Source organism: Nipponia nippon, unplaced genomic scaffold (genome assembly GCF_047370975.1).
Source record: "Nipponia nippon isolate SJK-2023a ecotype South Korea unplaced genomic scaffold, ASM4737097v1 scaffold_9, whole genome shotgun sequence".
Lineage (NCBI taxonomy): Eukaryota > Metazoa > Chordata > Aves > Pelecaniformes > Threskiornithidae > Nipponia > Nipponia nippon.
In genome coordinates, this window is record NW_028262413.1 from 16,885,050 (window position 1) to 16,903,681 (window position 18,632).

The following is an 18,632-nucleotide window of genomic DNA, read 5'->3' on the forward strand; positions in this document are numbered from 1 at the left end:
CACTGCCTCTGCCCAAGCATGATGTTTGGTCAACGGAAAACACATGTGAAGAGCGATAGCTGGTGTCATAGGAAACTACTAGGGACATTCCAATAGCACAGTGTGTCTACTGATTAGACAAGGTGTGGTCATGTTAAGTCATTTGTCAAATTAAGCTAAGGATTTCACCCTGCTGCACTTGGTGCCCGAGGAGGGGGGTGTGCAGAGCAGGTTGTATACCCTCTGCTCTGCTCTGCTCTGCTCTGCTCTGCTCTCCTGGTAGTGATGCTTCTGGAGAGACTGGGACACAGATAGAGAAAGTAATTTATACTTCCTGTAGTAGGTGTGCGTTGACTTTTTTCTCTTCCAGTTGTTTTTTTATTAGGTTGGTTGGTTGGGTTTTTTTAAGCAGGCTGTTTCACTGGTTTTCCACAAGTGCCTATGCAAGTGCCCTGTCTCACCTACCCTGACATATTTAATCACATGTAATGTTTAGCACTTAAAGCAGATGATACTCTGCAGCTGCTTCTGCTGGGAGAATATTATCTAATTAATCAGAATGCTTTATCATGTACTACCTGTGTTTATTTTGCCCTTACTTGGGAGCTGTGCTCTGAGAAAGTTAGGAGGATGGTGTTCTGCTCTTGGTGTGCTGGGACAATTGCTTCCAGGAGGGGTTTAGAGACAGGAGACCCATGCTGAGGAGCTCTGACGCTTGACGCTAATCGGGTAGAGTGTGTGCGCGCGCAGATTTGTCGCAGAGGCAGGTTGCGTGAGAAATGTAGAAATACTCCTGAGTGCGTGCAGGAGGGGCGCAGTGATGGTACACGTTGGGAGCAGTAATTACCCAGTTAGTCATCCCATTTCTGTCGGGTTAAAACGCTCCCATGACACCTCTTGCCGTACCCTGACTTTTAGCCAAAGGGCTGGTTAAATCAGTCCCTTCTGTGCATTTACTGCCTCGCTACTTTTTGCTTTAAATAAACTCTGCTTAAACAATTGTTGTGAGCCTGCAAGTAGGAGTAACTGAGGGAGGATTAGGCTTCAATGTCCGCTGCGTTTTGCAGGCTACAGGTAGTTTTCAGACACCTTTCTGGTTTTAAACTCTGAGCACCTTGGGGAGACAGAGAGAGAGAGAAGAGAAAAGCAACAAGTAATGAGCACAACCCGCTTCTCTAACCCTCCAGGCAATCCCTGAACTAAGAACACCTTCTTGTGCTGGGAGATCGTGAGAAGGCAGCCGCTTGCCTTTGGCTGAGCTGAGAGGAATTCTGCGGTTTAGCCATGGAAGTTTTTGCAGGATCGTATGGGAGAGTGAGTGGATTACGTTGCGCTTTACCGAGACCTTGTGGAGAATTTTTTTCTCCTTCTGTACCCTTTTGGGGAATTACTTGCTACCATAACTAATTCGTTACGTTAATATTTCAAACTAACACAGCAAGTTTTTGCTAAAGCCTGTTAAATTGAAGACCTAGGCCTACTTTTGTTTCATTTTTACCTAGAAACAGGAGTTCCTGGTTCTATACAGAGCTTTTAGCATCTCTCCTAAGCCCCATCAAGAACCAAGCAGAACACTACGCTGACCTCTATGCCTGTTTTTTCTTATTGTTGCCTTAGACTTTTACTTCCAGTCAAAATTGTATTTTCTTCAAATTCATCAGAAGCTTTCTAACATGATGTGTTGTAGAAAGAGGATCAGGGTGCTATAGCTGTATTATTCTCGTAAAATGCCATCATTTACATGAAAAACCTCCGGTTTCTAATCGCTACGAAGACAGTGGCGGTAGAGGCTGAAGATGCACGGGATGAAATTAGTGCGTGTTGCAGACCCCATTGACAGATTCCAGAGAAAAGGATTTTCGTTTCTCCTTTTTACCAACGATAATACTGCCAATAGCAGGCTACCGTGCAGATTCTTGAGTCTCACGATTTTTCACGTTTTTGGCTGGCTGTTAAGACGTTAGGCAGCTGCCCTGTGCCTTTGCTGGCAAGCCGAGTGCCTACAGGCCTTGAAATCAATGAGCGCCAGCTTTTGCTACAGCAGGTCTGGGACTGTGTGAAGCAGCTACTGAGCCACCGGCAGCTGGGTTATGCCACAGTGCGCGTTGCTCAGGTGTGTCACAGGCATACAGACGCGACCCTCAGTATTTTGTGCCGCTCCAAAGGGGGCTGTGGCTGCTCTTGCAGACGCAGCTCCCAGCTTGGCAAAGGCCAAACGCCCCAAGTTTCTGCAGCTCCCCAGAAGGTATTCCTTTTTTCCCCTCTACAAGGGACCAACATTTCAACCTCCACCCTCTCGTGGGGTCACAAGTTAGGGAAAGAGCCACCAGCCCATCAGCACTGCTGCACTCCCTGAAGGTCCTGCAGCCTGGGCTGAAGCATTTGTGCAGAAAGGCTGCCACCGTGTGGCCTTGTCCCTGGCCGTGGCGACAGCGTGCAGGAGGCCCTTGCCAGCAACCTTGCTCCCACCCTGCCCTTCACATCCCTCTCCGGGGCTGTTTTTCAGTTGTACTTGGCTCTGCTGATGCTCAGCTCCGTAGGCCTTTGCAGGCACAGGGTGTCCCAGCCTGCTGGAGCAAGCCCTTCCCAGCCACGATGGGCTCTCTCGCTGCCGTGCTAGAAAATGGAAAGCTCTGGCTTTTCTGGCTTTTCTGGCTTTTCTGGCTTTCTGCACGTGGCAGGAATAAAGCAGAACTGAAGGCCAGCTCAGACGACAGACCTGCAAAGCAAAAATGTCGTTTCACAGCTCAGACTTCTTGTGGAAACGTGCTGAGTTTCCTAGCACAGAAACACAGCAGCTTCAACGGTAGTCAGTCTGCCTTAAAGGCCAGAGACTAAAGCAGTTGCTATGAGGTTGGAGTTTCTGCTTCTCTTATACTTGAAGCATTTGTCTGAAATGCAAAGCCGGTCTGGTTTAGAAAAGAGGGAAAGTGGGCCTGGGTCTGGCACTTGCATGTGAGCTATTTCCTTCCCTGAGCAGTCTCCAAACCAAACGTGGCCTGTGTTTTTGGAGCTTGGGATTTGGTTGGGGTTCTGGATCAGGAGACATGGTAGTAGTTGTGTGCGGTCACGCAGGAAAGGAGCAATGCTGCAGCAAAGCGGATCCATGGACTGTTTAATCTCTGTGTTTTCCCTGACACAGGGCTACTTAAACACTGTTCAAAGGCATGCACAGCACTCAAAGACAGCCGGTGTGTAATCCTTATTCCCACAGAGACATGGGCACCGAGACACAGTGATCCACCCCCAAAAGAGTTTATCCTAGCTGAGGGATGGGTGGTACTGATGCAGGTTGGGTTGAGGAGGAGAGCTGAGCTCTCCCAATCCACTTCCTGCAATCATCCCTAAATATAGAGCTGGTACTGACGCAGCACTTCGGGGTTGGCTGTGAAATGTCTGGCACGCGCTGGCGTGGAATTTTCAAAAAATCTTTTCATATTTATGGTAGTAGCTTTTGTAGCTGAGCTTTAGCAAACAAAAGATGGGAGCCAAGGAAACCCCAACCGTGCTCCAGCGCGCTCCTAGGCAGCAAGGCACCAGCCAGCTGCCTTGCCGTGCATCGGAGGAGCCTGGATCTTGAGGCTTGCCACGGACAAGCCACTGCTTTTGATAATGCTCTCCTTCTACTTTTCAGCGGGGGAAGCTGATTTGGCAGCTCTAGTCTCAGGGACAGCCCATAACTAGAGAAGTGCAGTTCCACATGCCTAATGAAGCAATGGAGGCTCTTGGGGTGTTTGGGCCTTGACGAGAGGTCGGTCTAGCCCAGGGTCCCTTGCCTGTGGGTGAAGCCCAGGATGGCACATGAGAGCAAGGCAAGCATGGGATAATTCTGCCGTGTGCTCTCCCGTGCCCCTGCGAGCCACAGCACCAATTTTGTGAGCAGCAGAGGGGCCTGGTGACCTCTTGGCTGGCTCCTGGCAGCTCTCCAAGCACTCTTTCCAGGCCACGTGCAACACCCCTCTAGGAGCGGAGGACCAGCAGTGCATGTGACTGGCCACGTCGGGCTCCTGTCGCTGCCTCCTGCATCGTGTGTTGGTCAGGCTGGTCTTGCTGTCTGTTGCTGGCCATGGCCGTGGGCTCCCCTAGCCCCTCAGGGCCCCGCCACTGGTCGGAGGAGCCCCGTGCCTGGCTCCTGCCTGCCGACACTGTGGGCATCCACGGCTGCGCCCGGCCGTGGAGCTCAGCCAGTGCTGGTGCCTCGCAGGCTTTGCTGTTGATACCACCCAAACACACGTGCGACAGCTCTGTCCCTCTTTATTTGGAGAGAAACGGCTGATCCCCAAAGCTGTCGGTCGGGGTTCTCTCAGTGCACCCCCAACCCCTGCCCTGGCAGGGCCACCTTCAGGCCTCGCTGGAGGTCCGGGCCAGCAGGCTCGGGGGGCAGGGAGGCTCTTTCTCTTGGGGCTGGGGCTGGAGGGCACTGGGCTGGTTCTGCTGCAGCAGGGCTTCTGGGGACGGGCTAGGGGGGGCGCGGGGGCCGTGCGGAGGATGGGCGCGATGGTTTTCCAGGCAGAAGCGGTGGCTGCTGATGTTGGGTCCGGCTCTCAGGGGCACCAAGGCAGATGGTCTGGTCCTCAGGGATGCCGACGCGTCTGGTCTGGATGTCTGAGCGCAAGGGGTGGCCGCCGCTTTCCACCTGGGCTTGCAAAGCTGAAGCGAGGCGCCTGTGGAAGAGAGGAGGCTGCTGAGGCCCTCAGCTGCAGATGAGACACAGGCACTCTCCTCCACAGCACAGCCCAGAGCTGGCAAGGCTCACCACCGCGGGCTGAGCTGCTGGCACACCTTGGCTGAGGTGGACACCTGCACCTCATGGCACCACCGAGCAGGGGCATTCCTGCGGGCAGGTTCACCACTCAGGAGCGGGCGCTAGTGCCCGTCTCGCTTCCTAGGGCAATCTCATCCCCTGCTCTTTCTCTTCCTGACCTTGCTTTGCCTATGCCTGTCGCTCCTGGGGGCTGCTCTTGTCCGGGCACGGTCAGTTGGAGCTAACCCTGGCTCTCTCCAGCCAGAGCGGGCTCCCGAGAAGGCGGCGCGGGATTTAAGAGGCCAATTAAAGCATCTGACAGCAGCAGAAACCTCAGCAGAGTTTTTTGGCCAACCGCTAACTTGGCGCTCCGCAAGCAGCCCGACTAGAAATGCTTCGTGGCTACGAGCAGCCACCTAAGGCAGCAGTGGCGGAGGGAAATCAACGACTCACTCTTTTCTCTTCCTCCACCAACGGATCATGACATAGCACAACAGTATCACGAGCGGCAGGGAAAAGATGGCTGCTGCTGCGCAGCGCCTTGGCACATCTTTGGGCCAGAAAGCACTTGTGGTCCTCTGGGGACTGGAAACATTTGTGGTTCTCTCGCCGACCGCACCTGGAGGAGCAATTCGGGATGTTAGTCCGTCCTGTGCGCACCTTTGATATGGCCAGGAAGTTCTGGCACGCCCCCGCCCTTTGGGACAGGTTGTCCCACCGAACAAAACTCAGAAGGCCAGAAGGAGAGCACGCGGGGGAGCGCAGCTGCTTGCCCAGTCGCTCCTTCGAGGGACACGGACAAAAACCATCCCTGCAGCAGGGACTGCCACCCCCAACTCGCCCTCCCCCCCGCGCCAGCTCCCACACCCCGAGGGGACGCAGTCAGGCCTTCTCAAGAGGCACTTGAACCTTGCTCTCCCCTTCTCCCTTGTCTCCAGCAGGGGCACCGCTGGCAGCCGCTCCCAGCTTTCGGGACGTGTCTCCCACTTAGGGACCCCAGCAAGACTGCTCAGTACCTGAGTCCGTTCGAAAAAATTCATATACTCTGCCGCGGTGGTCTTCACTGGGCCTCGACAGCACTGCCAAAAAGCAGAGACGACAGGGAAGGCCTCAGCATGGCTCAGGCACAGAGGATGGGGGGGGACGGGACAGGGAGGTTCCCTTTAAGCCCCTGCCCAATCTGGGAGTCAGGGCATCGCTCTGGACCTCAGCTCACGGGAGGGATCCCGCTCTGTGCTGCTCTTGGGCCTCTAGGGCCTCAGGGCAAGCTCTGGGATGCAGCTACAGCGGGGGTACATTTGTGCAAGAGTCACATCTCCCATCATCTGCGGAACGTGGTCCAGATGCCTCGAACCCAAAACGCTTTCAGCTTTGGCTGCTGACGTGACGTGCAAGAGCGGGCACCGGGGGAAGAGCCTGCTGACACACAGCCATCCTGATGGGTGATGCCGGCTGACCATGGGACAGCAATTACCTGCCATGCCGGCGGCTTGCATCGCCTCTGTTTCTTGAGGAGGGACTGGCAGTGAGCCGCTGCTTCCTTCGGGAAACACCTCGTTTTTCACAGCCTCTTGGTCCGTCTCTTGAGAAAGAAGGAGGGACAGCTGGATCAGATGGAACCGTTCCCCATCAGGGAGATGGCATCTTCAGGAGGCAAGACTTCTCAAAGACTTTGATAAGGTTTAGAAAAAAACGCCTGGGCTTTTGGGGCTGCGCCTCGTCACTACTCCAAACAACAGTCACGCCTGACCTGCTGGGAGACTGGGAAATTGCACGTGATCTTCTGGTTTGCATCGTTCTTGGCAAGCTGTAAGGTGATGCTAAATGCCTTTCTTCAAAGAGGACAGGAAGAAGTTGCAGCCAGGCCAGCCAGGGAAACAGCCCTTCTGAGAAAGGCCCTCGTGCCCTTCCCTGGAAGCACCGGCAACGGTCACATTCGTCCCTTCCCAGATGTCGCTCCGCAGACGGAAATCGAGCACAACCCAAAAAGCCTGCAGAATCAGCATCTCCACCTGACTTCCAGCACTAGGAAAGGGCAACCAGCGTTGCTCGGGACCTCGCTCCCGCCTGGAACTGGCCCAGTGGGCCAGCAGTGCCGCATGTGAGCTGAACAGAAGTTCAGCACGCGCCGGGCCCTCAAATCTGCATGCCAACGTCTGCCCAAACCAGCTCTGAGCCGTAACGGTAAAACTGGCGCTCAGCTTGAACCACAACTGGCAGCAGAGGCTCTGCATCATCTCTGTGGCTGGCCAGCACCTGCCTGTGAGGCGTGAAACCCAGCATCGCTGCTGCGAGGCTCTGATCGATCCCTTCCTGCTGCGCAGGCCACAGCACGTCCAGACGCGTAGCTAAAACCTCCAGTTCCGAGTCTGACGGCTAAGGCAGAGTGAAATATACCCACCGTGCCCTCTCTCCAGCTCCCTCAGGATTTCCCTTAGGACTTCCGATGCCTCTGGGCACTTTTTTCCTCCTTTGCCTTGGAACTTTGCTCTTCGAGGAACTGAGCAGAAAGTATTCGGTTCAATTTCACATGAATAAATTAGAGAAAAGCAGTGCTTAGCCCCTGAGGTCAGCAGAGACAGACTACTCACTCCTGCGATGCCGGCTGGGCTGTGGCGCAGCACCCAGCCGAGGAGCCGGAAAAGTCCTCCCTGCAGGCCCATCTGTAACTAAACACCCAGAGAAGCTTCCGTCATCGCCTGTGATCTACATCGGCAGAACTGCATCGCAGCAGCGGTAAGGGCATCACGCAAGGGGGGGGGGCACGCGCGTGCAGGTCTCCATCCTCACACCTGCAGAGGTGCCCAGCTGGCTGACCGTTGGGCTGGCAGCTCCCAAAGGGAGGAAAAGGCCATGACATACCCACGCGATCTCCCGCAGCCTCGCTCCTGGAACCCAGCTGGGAAGCTCTGTCACCTTCGCCTGCAGGCACAGCTGCAAACAAGCGCAGGACACAACAGCTCCCGTGACGCAGCTCAAGAAACTTCTTCAGATAAGAGTGGCAGGGAGTGCAATTCAAAGGGGGAATTGCCCCACGGCACTCCTCTCTCCCTTCCGCTCAGGAGCATGGTGTTTGCACCAGAGTTACCGCATGCCTGCGGTGGCACTGTGCTGGGAGGAAACGAATCACCAAGGAAAGGGACGTTGAGAACTTACCTCCAGGATGCCCCAAGGGCTCCAAACCAACATCCAGCTGAGAAGCTGGATAACCGTTGCCACCACCCTCATCTAGGAGCAAGCACAGATGAGAAACGTTTCCCTTGCACATTGGGACCCACTGCTGCCTCAGTGAACTGCAGGCACTGGAAGGGGGGCAGGTAACAACGTGGGAGCCAGGTGTAGGTCGAGCTTGCCAAAGCTGCAGAGGGGCCTGGTGCCCTCCTGGCGGACACCTGGCAGCTCTCCACACACTCTTCCCAGGCCACGTGCAACGCCCCTCGAGGAGCGGACGGACCAACATATGGCCCCTCGGGCTCTCGCGCGCAGACAGGAAACCCTCACCAAAGCACTGGAGGAAAAAAACCATCATCCACGCTTCTCGGGGAGAGCAGCCCGCTAGCCCGTGAAAAGCTGCATCAGCACCGCCCACTTACCTGCTCCCCTTGCTCGCCACGGAGCCGCCCAGGCAGCCCTGGCATGCAGGGCCACCAGGAGGAGGAGGATGAGGAGGAGGCGTTGGACGGGGGCCATGGCCCCCTGCACTCGCACCATGCTGCTGCTGCTGCTGCTGCCACTGCTGTGGCCGCTGCTGCTGCCGCACTCGGGGCAGGGGGGCTGAGCAGTCAGTTCATATGGCTGGCGCAGCCCCGCGGAGCTCTGTGACCTCACAGCCCCGCTGTGACCTCACGGCCTAGGCGAGGCTGCATGGGAACAGCTCTCAGGGTGCTCATGGAGAGCTGCTGGAGCACAGCTGGGGGAGCTGCCCTCCCGGGGAGCGGAGCACGTCCCATCGGGCAGCTCCGTCCAAGGGCTGGGACGCAGTCCCACGCGGGGCTGAGCCCACGGCTCTGCCCTGTTTTCCAGGCACTGTCACAGGGGCAGCGAGGAACTCGCAGTCCCCCAGAACAACAGGAACCCCCAGCCAAGGGGTTTCAGGACCAGTGAGAAGCAGGCAGCCCAAGCACCTGAGACCAAAGGAGCTCGCTCTCCCTTGTGGCAGCCACCTTGGTGCGACGTGTCCGGCCTCAGCCTGTTTGCGCACGAGTTAGCGCACAGTCAGCGACCTGAGAATCACTTTTCTTGCCGGTTAATGAAAAAACAAGGGGCTGGCCGGGGTGGGAGATGGAGGCCTGGCACATTCCCTTGGCTTTTGCATGATTCTTCTCTTTGAGCAGGCTAAATAAATTGAAGGTGTACACCAGGATGTATTGCTCTCTGGAGAACTTCCTACCTCCTCGGGTGCTGTCACCAGCAGCTCACGAGGCTCAAGAGTGATTGATTCTGAAAAACATGTGTTTCATCCCAGCTATATTCACGTCATTCGTGCAATTCCGTTGTTATCAATACAAAAATATTTGCCCTGCTCCCAAATGGCTGCGAAGGAGCAAGGGGAAGGCTTGAGGGGCCGGGGATCTGAGGAAGGGGCTGCCGGCTGCTAGAGAAGGGGGGAGCGGTGAACTGCGCCCAGCCGCTGGCCCGGCTGAGCCCACGAATCCTGCAGCAAGCACGGGGCATCAACGTGGGGTCTGAGGGCACTCTCCCCACCCACCGCCCTGACCAGTCTTCCAGGAGCAGCCTGCTACAAAACCTGTGCAAAATCAGCACCTCTCTTCTTCCTCGTCCTCCCAGTTCCCTGGGGTCCCTTCCCACCTCCATTCTTCTGGTTTTGCAGTAGGGCTGGAAGCACCTCATGGAGGCAGAGACACAGGCAGGGGAGAGCGCACACTCCCTGGGAAGCACAGGCAGCCCCAAGGACCATTCCCTAATCCATCATACCTGAGCCAACAGTGTGCCCTGGCAGCCAGGAGGGCCAACCCTGTCCTGGGGTGCGTCAAGCACTGCACTGCCAGCCGGTCGAGGGAGGTGATTGTCCCACTCTACTCTGCACTGGTGTGGCCTCACCTTGAGCACTGTGTGCAGTTTTGGGCCCCACAGTACAAAAAGGATACAAAGCTACTGGAGAGTGTGCAGAGGAGAGCCACAAAGATGGTGAAGGGTTTAGAGGGGAAGCCGTGTGAGGAGCGGCTGAAGTCACTTGGTCTGTTCAGCCTGGAGAAGAGGAGACTGAGGGGAGAGCTCCTCGCGGTCTACAGCTTCCTCGCGAGGGAAGGAGGAGGGGCAGGCGCTGATCTCTTCTCCCTGACGACCAACAATAGGACCTGAGAGAACGGCAGGAAGATATGCCAGGGGAGGTTTAGGTTGGACATTAGGAAAAGGTTCTTCACCCAGAGGGCGGTGGAGCACTGCAACAGGCTCCCCTGGGAGGTAGTCATGGTGCCAAGCCTGCCAACATTCAAGCAGCAATTGCACAACGCCCTCAGACATATGGTGTGATTTTTGGGGTTGTCCTATGCAGGGACAGGAGTTGGACTCGATGATCCCTGAGGGTCCCTTCCAACTCAGGACATTCTGTGATCTGATCCTCCCTCTTGATGGTCCTGGTTTCAGCTGGGATAGAGTTAATTTTCTTCTTAGGAGCTGGTACAGTGCTGTGGTTTGGGTTTAGGATGAGAACATGTTGATAACACACTGATGTTTTGGGTCTTGCTAAGTAGGGCTAAGTTGTTGCTAAGTAGTGCTTACACTGGTCAAGGACTTTCCAGCTTCCCATGCTCTGCCAGGTACACAAGAAGCTGGGAGGGGGCACAGCCAGGGGGGCTGACCCAGGCTGGCCAAGGGGCTATGCCATACCGTATGACATCACGCTCAGTATATAAACTGGGGGAAGAAGGAGGAAAGGGGGGACATTCAGCCCAATGGCGTTTGTCTTCCCAAGTAACGGTTACGCGTGATGGAGCCCTGCTTTCCTGGAGGTGGCCGAACACCTGCCTGCCGATGGGAAGCAGTGAATGAATTCCTTGTTTTGCTTCTGTTTGCATGCGCAGCTTGTGCTTTACCTATTTAACTGTGCTTTTTTTATCTTACTTCAATTATTAAACTGTTCTTATCTCAACCCACGAGTTTTCTCCCTTTTACCCTTCCGATTCTCTCCCCTGTCCCACCGGTGGGGGGGAGTGAGCGAGCGGCTGCGTGGTGCTTAGCTGCCAGCTGGGGTTAAACCACAACATTGATCCAGCCCCTTTCCTCAGCACTTTTGAGCACACAGCCATCGCAAAGGATGTCAATATTCAATCCTCACCTTTTGTGGAGGACTTTTGTGGAGCTAGGGCAGCCAAAGCAGGTACTGCCGTCAGCTGTGTTAGGGGAAATGGTGAGGGTTACTAGAGACACCAGCAGCAGAGAGGGGGAGAATGGCCTCCAAGAGGTAATGTAAATCCACGTCTCACCCCCATTTCTCCCACATGCAAGCAGTATTTTACTGCAAGCGAGCCCTCCTGCAGCTCCTCTCCCTTGCTTAACGCAAGCAATCTTTAACCCAGCCTTGGCTCCAACGGCATTTCTGCCCTCCTCTGCCACAAAGGCCAGAGGCAGAACCCACAGCGCACATCTAGCTTTTTAATTCAGTCTAAATACCAGACAAGGTCTCCCCTGCAGATTTCCTGGGGGTGTTCTTCCTCTACCTACAGAGGTACAGGCACACGCATCCCCTGTGAACACAAATAAGTCAAGGCGAGCTGTCGACAGGACTCCAAGTTGGATCGATCCATTGTTTCCCCAGGATATTATTCTCAAACTTTTGCTCCAGGAGGTACCCAAAGAGAATCCTCCCCTCCCCAAAAAGAGGGCTCTGTCAACCGCTGGCTTCACGTTTCTGTGATATAGTGAAAATGCACAAGGATGCGTCAGACTGCAGGGGGAGAGAGGGACGGTGAGGGGAAAGGTAAGCTGATGGTGCATCCACCCGAAAGCTTTTATGTGGACTAGGACCAAGTCCCAGGTCCTGACGCTTTGCAGAGTTCAGAGCAATACTGCTAACAGCCTTTCGGAACCTGGACACACAAATCTCAGTGAATCTGGAGACCTTCCATACCCCCCTGACTTCCCCAGCTCACTGACCTGGTGTGGTCGGCAGGCAATCACAGGCAGGCAGGGCCAATCTTCTCTTTGAGAGACAACGACTCGAGGTGCCTTCCGCTGCTGTCAGTGCCTTGGCACCAAAATGCAAGCAGACACTATCTTCTGGGATCTTTCAAGAAAAGTCCAGCTTTGCAAGGGTACTGGGGACAAAGCATGGGTTTCCCTCAACAACTCAGCTGTGTCCTGACACATTCCTCTCTCAAGATCACCTTAGGTCACTGAGTTATTTCATTATTATTATTATTATTATTAGATATGAATACATTTGACTTGAAAGCTGTTTTCTAAAATCAAGGCTCTGCTAGCAGTAGGTACCTAGAGAGCCCAAAGGTTATTTACTAGAACCTAGAATTATGTGAGAAGTCTGGTCCAATCCATTCATATTAAAACACGTGCTTTGGATCAGACACTACAACCTTTATGGGATATGCAAAGCTTGAATTCCAGCTCTATCTCCCTCTTCTGCTGACAGCAGAAAAAATGGTGATGCCAAGATAGTATCACCTCACCTCCCGCCCAAGATCAAAATTCAGTACGACCACGCATTCCCAAACCTTGGAAGTGTTAACTCAACCGAGGGCTGCAGGATTGCTCTGATCATGCCATGAGGTCGGGCTGCCTGTGCAGCAGGCAGTGAGCACTAAAAGCCCGCTGTTACCATTTGAGAGTGCAAACCTCTCTCAAGCTACAGATGTGGCTCAGGCTCTAAGGAAACTGCTCAGATCTCAGGACTCCAGGACATCCAGAATAAGCAGTGCATCGGCCATGGGCATACTTTTGATGTACTCTGGCCACAGAGCAACTGCCTCTGAGGAAAGAGACAGGTGCTTTCCCTCCACCTACCAATCTTGTATGACAGCACCATCTCTCATCATTTGGTATTGCCCCTGAGCAAAAGCACAATGATCCGTGGCTGCTCCACTCCACTGTAAGCATTGCAGGGTTGGTACAAAGCACTTATTTCCCCTGGGACTACGCACCAGAAGCGGCTGCACCTCCCAGATGTGCAGCCCAGCCTGACAGTGAAGTGCAACTGGCTAGGTGAGCTGAGGGAAAGGCTGGAGGAGCACTTATTCAAACAATGGAAAACATGGAGCTTCCTACAGAGAACAAAACTCTGAGCTTGGGAGAGGACCTATGCTGAGGAACAACCAGCTGATGTCAGATCTGCCAGGCTCAAACATATAAAGTAGAACGTTAAGTTACACAGGTGCCCAGTAAAGTAAACACTGCGGACATCACATTGCCGTCATGAAAAAGATAGCTTCCAGTTGGAGAATAATAGACCGAGACATTTAAAGCCTGCTGGGAATCAAGAAGACCTTTACTGACACCAACTCCATGGACTCCCCAACAAATACTAAATATGAGCAGTGAGCCTGCAGTTCTAGATGCCCACTGGAAAACCAAGATAAATAGAGGTGTGGTAGGAAAAGAGATTTCCTTCTTCTTGCGACTTTCCTTCCTAGAGAGGAGGATAAGCACCTCTTCCTAGGTGCCAGCTAAGGGCACTCTCCTGTGGCATGTGCACCACGGCAGGTGAGCCTGCTGTCCCCACCCAGCCCCGGCAGTGTGCACATGTGCGTGTTGAGACACCCTCCAAACCGTCAGGATCACCAGATTTTCCACTGTGACTCCAGCGGGAGCACAAAGCACCCCAAACATTGAGCCACGCCGGTCAGGTGCCTCCCAGAGCTGACAGCGGCCAGGCCTGCAGCCCCTGGAGCGTGTCCCCCCCATCACAGCCCCCATGTGTGGGGAGGAAGGCGGGCCTGAACCCCGTGGGCCAGGCGGGTGGAAGGGCAGGCTCTGAACATCCGAGACGTTGGCGGGGAGCCGGGCGGCCCGCGGCCCGGCCCCAGGCAGGCAGGCAGAGAGCAGGCAGGGCAGGAGCACAGCGGTTTATTGGCAACACAAGCAGAGGCGGCGGCGGCGGCGGCAGGCCCCGGGCAGGGTGCGGGGTGCTCCGGCGGGGGGCCGGGGCCGCCCCGGGCCTACGTCAGCGTCTCGCCCTTGGTGACCTGCGGGAAGAGGAGAGGCCTCAGCCAGGGCCGCCCCGGCCCGGCCCGGCCCCGGGCCCCCGCCCTCGCCCCGCCGCTCACCCGGGCCTCGATGTACTCGATCCTGCGCTCGAGCGCCGTCAGCTTCTCGTTCAGGGTGGCCAGCCGGGACCGGCACGACATGTCTGCGGGGAGGCGGCAGTGAGAGACCGCGGGCGCCCGCCTCGGCCCGCCGCCACCACCCCCACCCCACCCCCCGCCCCCCGCCGCCCTCACCGAAGGAGTTGAGGAAGTCCGCGATCTTCTTGATGGAGCTGGTGATCACCTCGATGTACTCGCGGTTGGCCCAGTCCTGGTGGATCTCCCGCTGCACCGGATCCTCCTGCACCGACATGGCCGCCCCCGCCGCGCACCGCGCCTGCGCGGCGCCACGCACCGGCGCCGGGCGGAGCCGCTCCCGCCACCGCCTCAGGCCCCGCCCGCCGCCGCCTGCCGCCTCAGGGATCCGGGGGGGAGCGGCCCGCCCCGGCCGCCCCGTCCTCGTCGCTAGCCTCCGTGCCGCTGCCGCTCGCCTCCTGCGGGGGGACGCCGCCGTCAGAGCCGGAGCAGCCCCCCTCCCCCCTTGCGTTGTGACAAGAGCTTCAGCCCAGCGGCTGAAGGAGGCAGGCCGCGTCGCCCGTGGAGAAGTACCTCAGCAGGGCTCTCTGTGGAGTCCTCCTCGTCCGAGTCCCGCTCTTCAGAGGCTTGAGACAAAATTTCTTCTCCCTAAGTCGGATGCAAGAGACCTGTGCTGAGTGTGTGCGAAGCAGCCACAGCGTGCTGGGATGGAATGGACGACAGCAGCGTTTCATTACCATCTTGAATGAACAGTTTTTGAGTAAAGAGCAGGTTTTGTTTCAACTGTCCTGCTTCAAGATGAAGAAAACGGCCAGAATTGGCTTCTGTTAAAGCCACAGACAAGAGCGTGTGAAGAGGTGTTCAAGCGACCTTTACCTCCTGTGGTTCTTGCCACCGAGCAGAGGAAGGGTCCCCTGTACCCGTTCGTTACAAACAACAAAAACTGACCGCTGCAGTGTGGCAGCCTCGCTGCAAGGAAGCCCCTGGAGATGCAGGCCCTTAATTGTGAAATAAAACACTTCTTTCTGCTGCACTAGACTAATACGGTCACATCGAATTTGGCCTTTTAGCTCTACCCGCACACAAGGGCAGAGTTACAGCCGTCTGGGCAAGATGAGCATTGTCCTTCCCCGGGTTTTAATTGCCCCAGGCAGGACAGTGATTCTCACCTGAAGATCCCGATTTTTAAGGATGCCCACCCAGAACGCCTCCTGGCAGTGGTTGAACGCCAGCATTGCCTTTACTCGGTATACAAACTGTTCCAGTGACTTCTTCAACAAAGGCACATGGTTGGTCAGTCCAATGTCTTGGCGAATCTAAACATGAAACAGTTAAACATGACCGCGATTCATTCTTGCCCAAGTATTCTGGCTATTTAAAAAGCCATTGGTTATACAGGTGGGAGGGATGGGACACAATCCCCACAAAGCTTGCCCAGATTATGTCATTTCTTGGCCAAATTCTTTTATAGCTTTTGTTAAAAAATAAAACTCAGATAAGCATTTTGTCTAAGACAGCAAAATGATCCCTTGCAACAATCCAAACAGCCATATCGACTCTGGATAAAAACAGAAGGAGCCTCAGCTTTTCTCACGAACCCTAGAGAGAGGCTAGTAACTCTTCTACGTAAGTCAGATGAATTCTGCTGACCCCTGGGAATTTTTTTTTTAGAATCTACTTTTCCTTTGTTCCATCATCGCAGTAACAGACTGGTGCCACTCACTCTGTTCTCCGAGAACAACGCACAGCTCTTCACACACAGATCTCTCACTGCTGCCATCTTGCTCGTGGCAGCCACAACTTGCTTGCGCACAAATGTCTGGGAGCTGCATTGCTGCTGGTGGTGCATGCAACTGATAATGTTTGAGTCTGACTCACGTACAAGCCATTGCTGGTGAAATAGCAGAGTTATCTGTGGAGGTCAGCAATGGGCAATCACACCATTCCAGTCCAAAGCAAAAAGCAATGCGACAAGCGGCCAGACTCCAACACTACCTACCTCAGAAGGGAGATAGCTACTTGCTGATAGCCACAAGCTGCAGACTAATGCTGCAGGGAGTTTCATGTCAGGAAATTGCTGAATTCCCAAGCACAGAGAAGAAAGAATGAGAAAGGTGTTGAGTAAGCCACTGCGATGACAATCTGTTCTTGCTCAGTGTCTGATGCGATTCCTTTACACCAGCTATATGGAATGTGTGTGCACTATAAACTCCAAAGCCAGCTTGTCCAGACCAAAGAAGCACTGGCTTTTGGAGAACTAGGACAGGAGGGAACAGATGGACTTGCTGTAAGCAAAAACCAGCTGAGGAAGGGCAGCTGTGCCAGGTATTGTGTGAGATTTAGCTCTGGGTGAGCATCTCTTCCTGCTAGGCTTGGATCTGCAGTACAGAATAGCCATTGCTAAACCAGAAAATCTACCAAGAGCCATAAACAATTATTTTGTGCATAAGTATTTTCCTTTTTCACGAGAATACTTTGTAACCTTCTTGCATTAAGATGCTCTCATTACCTATACTCTGAAATCAGATCAGTTTCGTTTCTTGGAAGAGTTCAATGTGCCTGGGAAGAGGGACACTGCTTTGCCTCGTGTTCCGCCAGCGGGGAATGGGTGACTGAATACCGACAGCAATCTGTTCTCTAGCCCGTGTAACAGGCAGGACCTAGCAATCATCAGCGCTAAACAGAACCAAATCAGGGAAAACCTCACTAATGACACAATCAACCATCACAGTGCTCCCTGGGTCTTGGAACCTGCCCAGCTGTCTGCAGGCAGTTTGGAGACTCAACAATTTGCAAAAATCTGTCTCCAGAAACTGTCCCTATGTCCAGCATTACATATGTAAACAGAAGAGAGGCTTGGTGTGAAAGAGTAAATGACAAATACTTGGGAAATTATAGGCGAAGCTGATTGCTACTGTTTGCTGTGTGATGTTCTTTAAAGACACTCATATTGAGGGAGAGTAGCAAATCTTAGGTAACGCTGCATGGTACATCAGTGAGCGTCTACTAGTTTTGTATCAAAGTGAAATCAAGACTGGTTTAATAAATGTTGGTGTCAACTCCTCTTCAAACAGATATGGAGCATTCATTGCATACATTTATTTGCCTAGATTCAGCTGCTGCCCTGTCATTCTTGCAAAAATTATTTGGCACAGAGACCTAATGAGATTGCAACAGACACAAGAGCAGTGGTAAAACACAAGTGTTTGCTAATTGCAGTTACAGGCTGAGGGGAGACCTTATCGCTCTCTACAACTACCTGAAAGGAGGTTGTAGCGAGGTGGGGGTCGGTCTCTTCTCCCTAGTAACAAGTGATAGGACAAGAGGAAATGGCCTCAAGCTGCGCCAGGGGAGGTTTAGGTTAGACATTAGGAAAAACTTCTTCACCGAAAGGGTGGTCAAGCATTGGAACAGGCTGCCCAGGGAAGTGGTTGAGTCTCCATCCCTGGACGTATTTAAAGAACAGATAGATGTGATGCTCGAGGACATGGTATAGATGGACTTGGCAGTGATAGGTTAACGGTTGGACTCGATGATCTTAAGGGTCTTTTCCAACCTTAACAATTCTATGATTCTATGCTAACGGGGTCCATGGGACACAGCATTTGAAAATGCTAGTCAAGTGCAAAGACAAAGACATTGCAAGCTGCAATGATGTTATCCTGTTTACAAGGTGAATTGCAACTTTAAAGCAGGCATGAGGATTTCACTTTCAAACACGAGAAGAACTTTTTAGCATCTCCAGGGTTTGTGCCAGCTTCCAGTTGTCCCCTATGCTGATAGCTGCAATGGCATGTTCTGATCCCCAGCTAGACTTTCATGCTCCTGATGCCAGCTCTGGACTAAATTGGTAGTAAATCTAGCTTGGGGAGCCATGCTAATAGCTAATAGAGTTTTTGCTTGTACAGACACTGCTAGAAGCCTGCAAGTAGAACCTGCCTATGCCCTGGAAAAGTAGTGGAAGGGAAATAAATCATTCTTAGGACAGGAGTTATCTTACTTATCTTACCTTGGAATGGCCACACATGTGATGAAGTTGTCTGGTACTCAGCTGCAAGGTTTTCAGCAAACTCTGCACATCATCCTGCAATAAATAATTAGGACAGCAAATCATTCTCAAAGGATTTTTCCATGAGGGAAACAAGAATAATGAAACATGTTGTTAATAAAAGTATTAGTCCTAGCAGTCCTTTCACAGGGTTATTGGATAGAGATATGATGCACGTATGCAGGAAATGTCAGACAAACAGGATTAAGCCATAGGAGACTTGCACTGTGCATCTAAGTCACGTAACTGGTAATAAAAGTATGACTACATGTCATAAGGCCAAGCACTTTGAACCAGTTTGGAACGAAGGCATATCAGTGAAAGTGGGGCAATTAAAATCAAGACAACCTTGTCACATCTTGCCTTGAGTACAACCTTCCGAAATAGGGGAACCAGAGGAAAGGTATAAGACATACTGCTAGACTGTGATATTTGAAACGCATCCAACACGAATTCTGGATGTTGGTCCTCTCTATTGAGCAGATTATGTGACACTTTCTATTGGCCAGCTGCAATGACTAGATAGCCGTTTGATAACCTCATTCCCTCAAACATTCATGAGAACAGATCTTACATTTGCAATAGAAAGGAGTTCTTTATTAGAGAG

At 53.5% G+C, this 18,632-nt stretch overlaps 3 protein-coding genes across 15 annotated transcripts in view; all 3 read right to left on the reverse strand.

Annotated features, from left to right (window-relative positions):
* Nucleotides 1-4,217: 4,217 nt before the first annotated feature.
* Nucleotides 4,218-13,607, reverse strand: LOC148050125 (uncharacterized). 11 transcript variants are annotated; one of them, XM_087743784.1, is made up of 9 exons: nt 11,840-13,607; nt 8,317-10,041; nt 7,880-7,951; nt 7,586-7,657; nt 7,125-7,392; nt 6,198-6,305; nt 5,740-5,802; nt 5,177-5,342; nt 4,218-4,643 (listed from the first exon to the last, which is right to left on the reverse strand). In XM_087743784.1, exons 2-9 carry the CDS (start codon nt 8,359-8,361, stop codon nt 4,439-4,441), a joined length of 999 nt encoding a protein of 332 aa, XP_087599910.1. In that variant the 5' UTR covers nt 8,362-10,041; nt 11,840-13,607; the 3' UTR covers nt 4,218-4,438. The 11 variants fall into 11 exon arrangements, 10 of the variants coding, with proteins under 10 accessions (XP_087599910.1, XP_087599909.1, XP_087599911.1 ...); XM_087743783.1 differs by having other exon boundaries at nt 8,317-11,430; XM_087743785.1 differs by having other exon boundaries at nt 11,357-13,607.
* Nucleotides 13,608-13,746: 139 nt separating this feature from the next.
* BRK1 (BRICK1 subunit of SCAR/WAVE actin nucleating complex) lies at nt 13,747-14,297 on the reverse strand. The gene is made up of 3 exons (XM_087743794.1): nt 14,137-14,297; nt 13,963-14,045; nt 13,747-13,881 (listed from the first exon to the last, which is right to left on the reverse strand). The coding sequence occupies exons 1-3, from the start codon at nt 14,252-14,254 to the stop codon at nt 13,855-13,857; spliced, it is 228 nt and encodes a 75-aa protein (XP_087599920.1). The 5' UTR covers nt 14,255-14,297; the 3' UTR covers nt 13,747-13,854.
* Nucleotides 14,298-14,310: 13 nt separating this feature from the next.
* FANCD2 (FA complementation group D2) overlaps nt 14,311-18,632 on the reverse strand; it is a 56,710-nt gene continuing 52,388 nt past the window's right edge. For 2 of the 3 annotated variants that reach the window (XM_087743771.1, XM_087743772.1), the window contains exons 41-43: nt 17,987-18,061; nt 15,147-15,293; nt 14,320-14,625 (exon numbers count right to left, since the gene is read on the reverse strand). In XM_087743771.1, coding sequence (XP_087599897.1) covers nt 14,455-14,625; nt 15,147-15,293; nt 17,987-18,061 — 393 coding nt within the window. In that variant the 3' untranslated portion in view covers nt 14,320-14,454. Of the gene's footprint in view, nt 14,626-15,146; nt 15,294-17,986; nt 18,062-18,632 lie in introns of all 3 variants that reach the window. The other variant, XM_087743773.1, reaches the window with a different exon arrangement.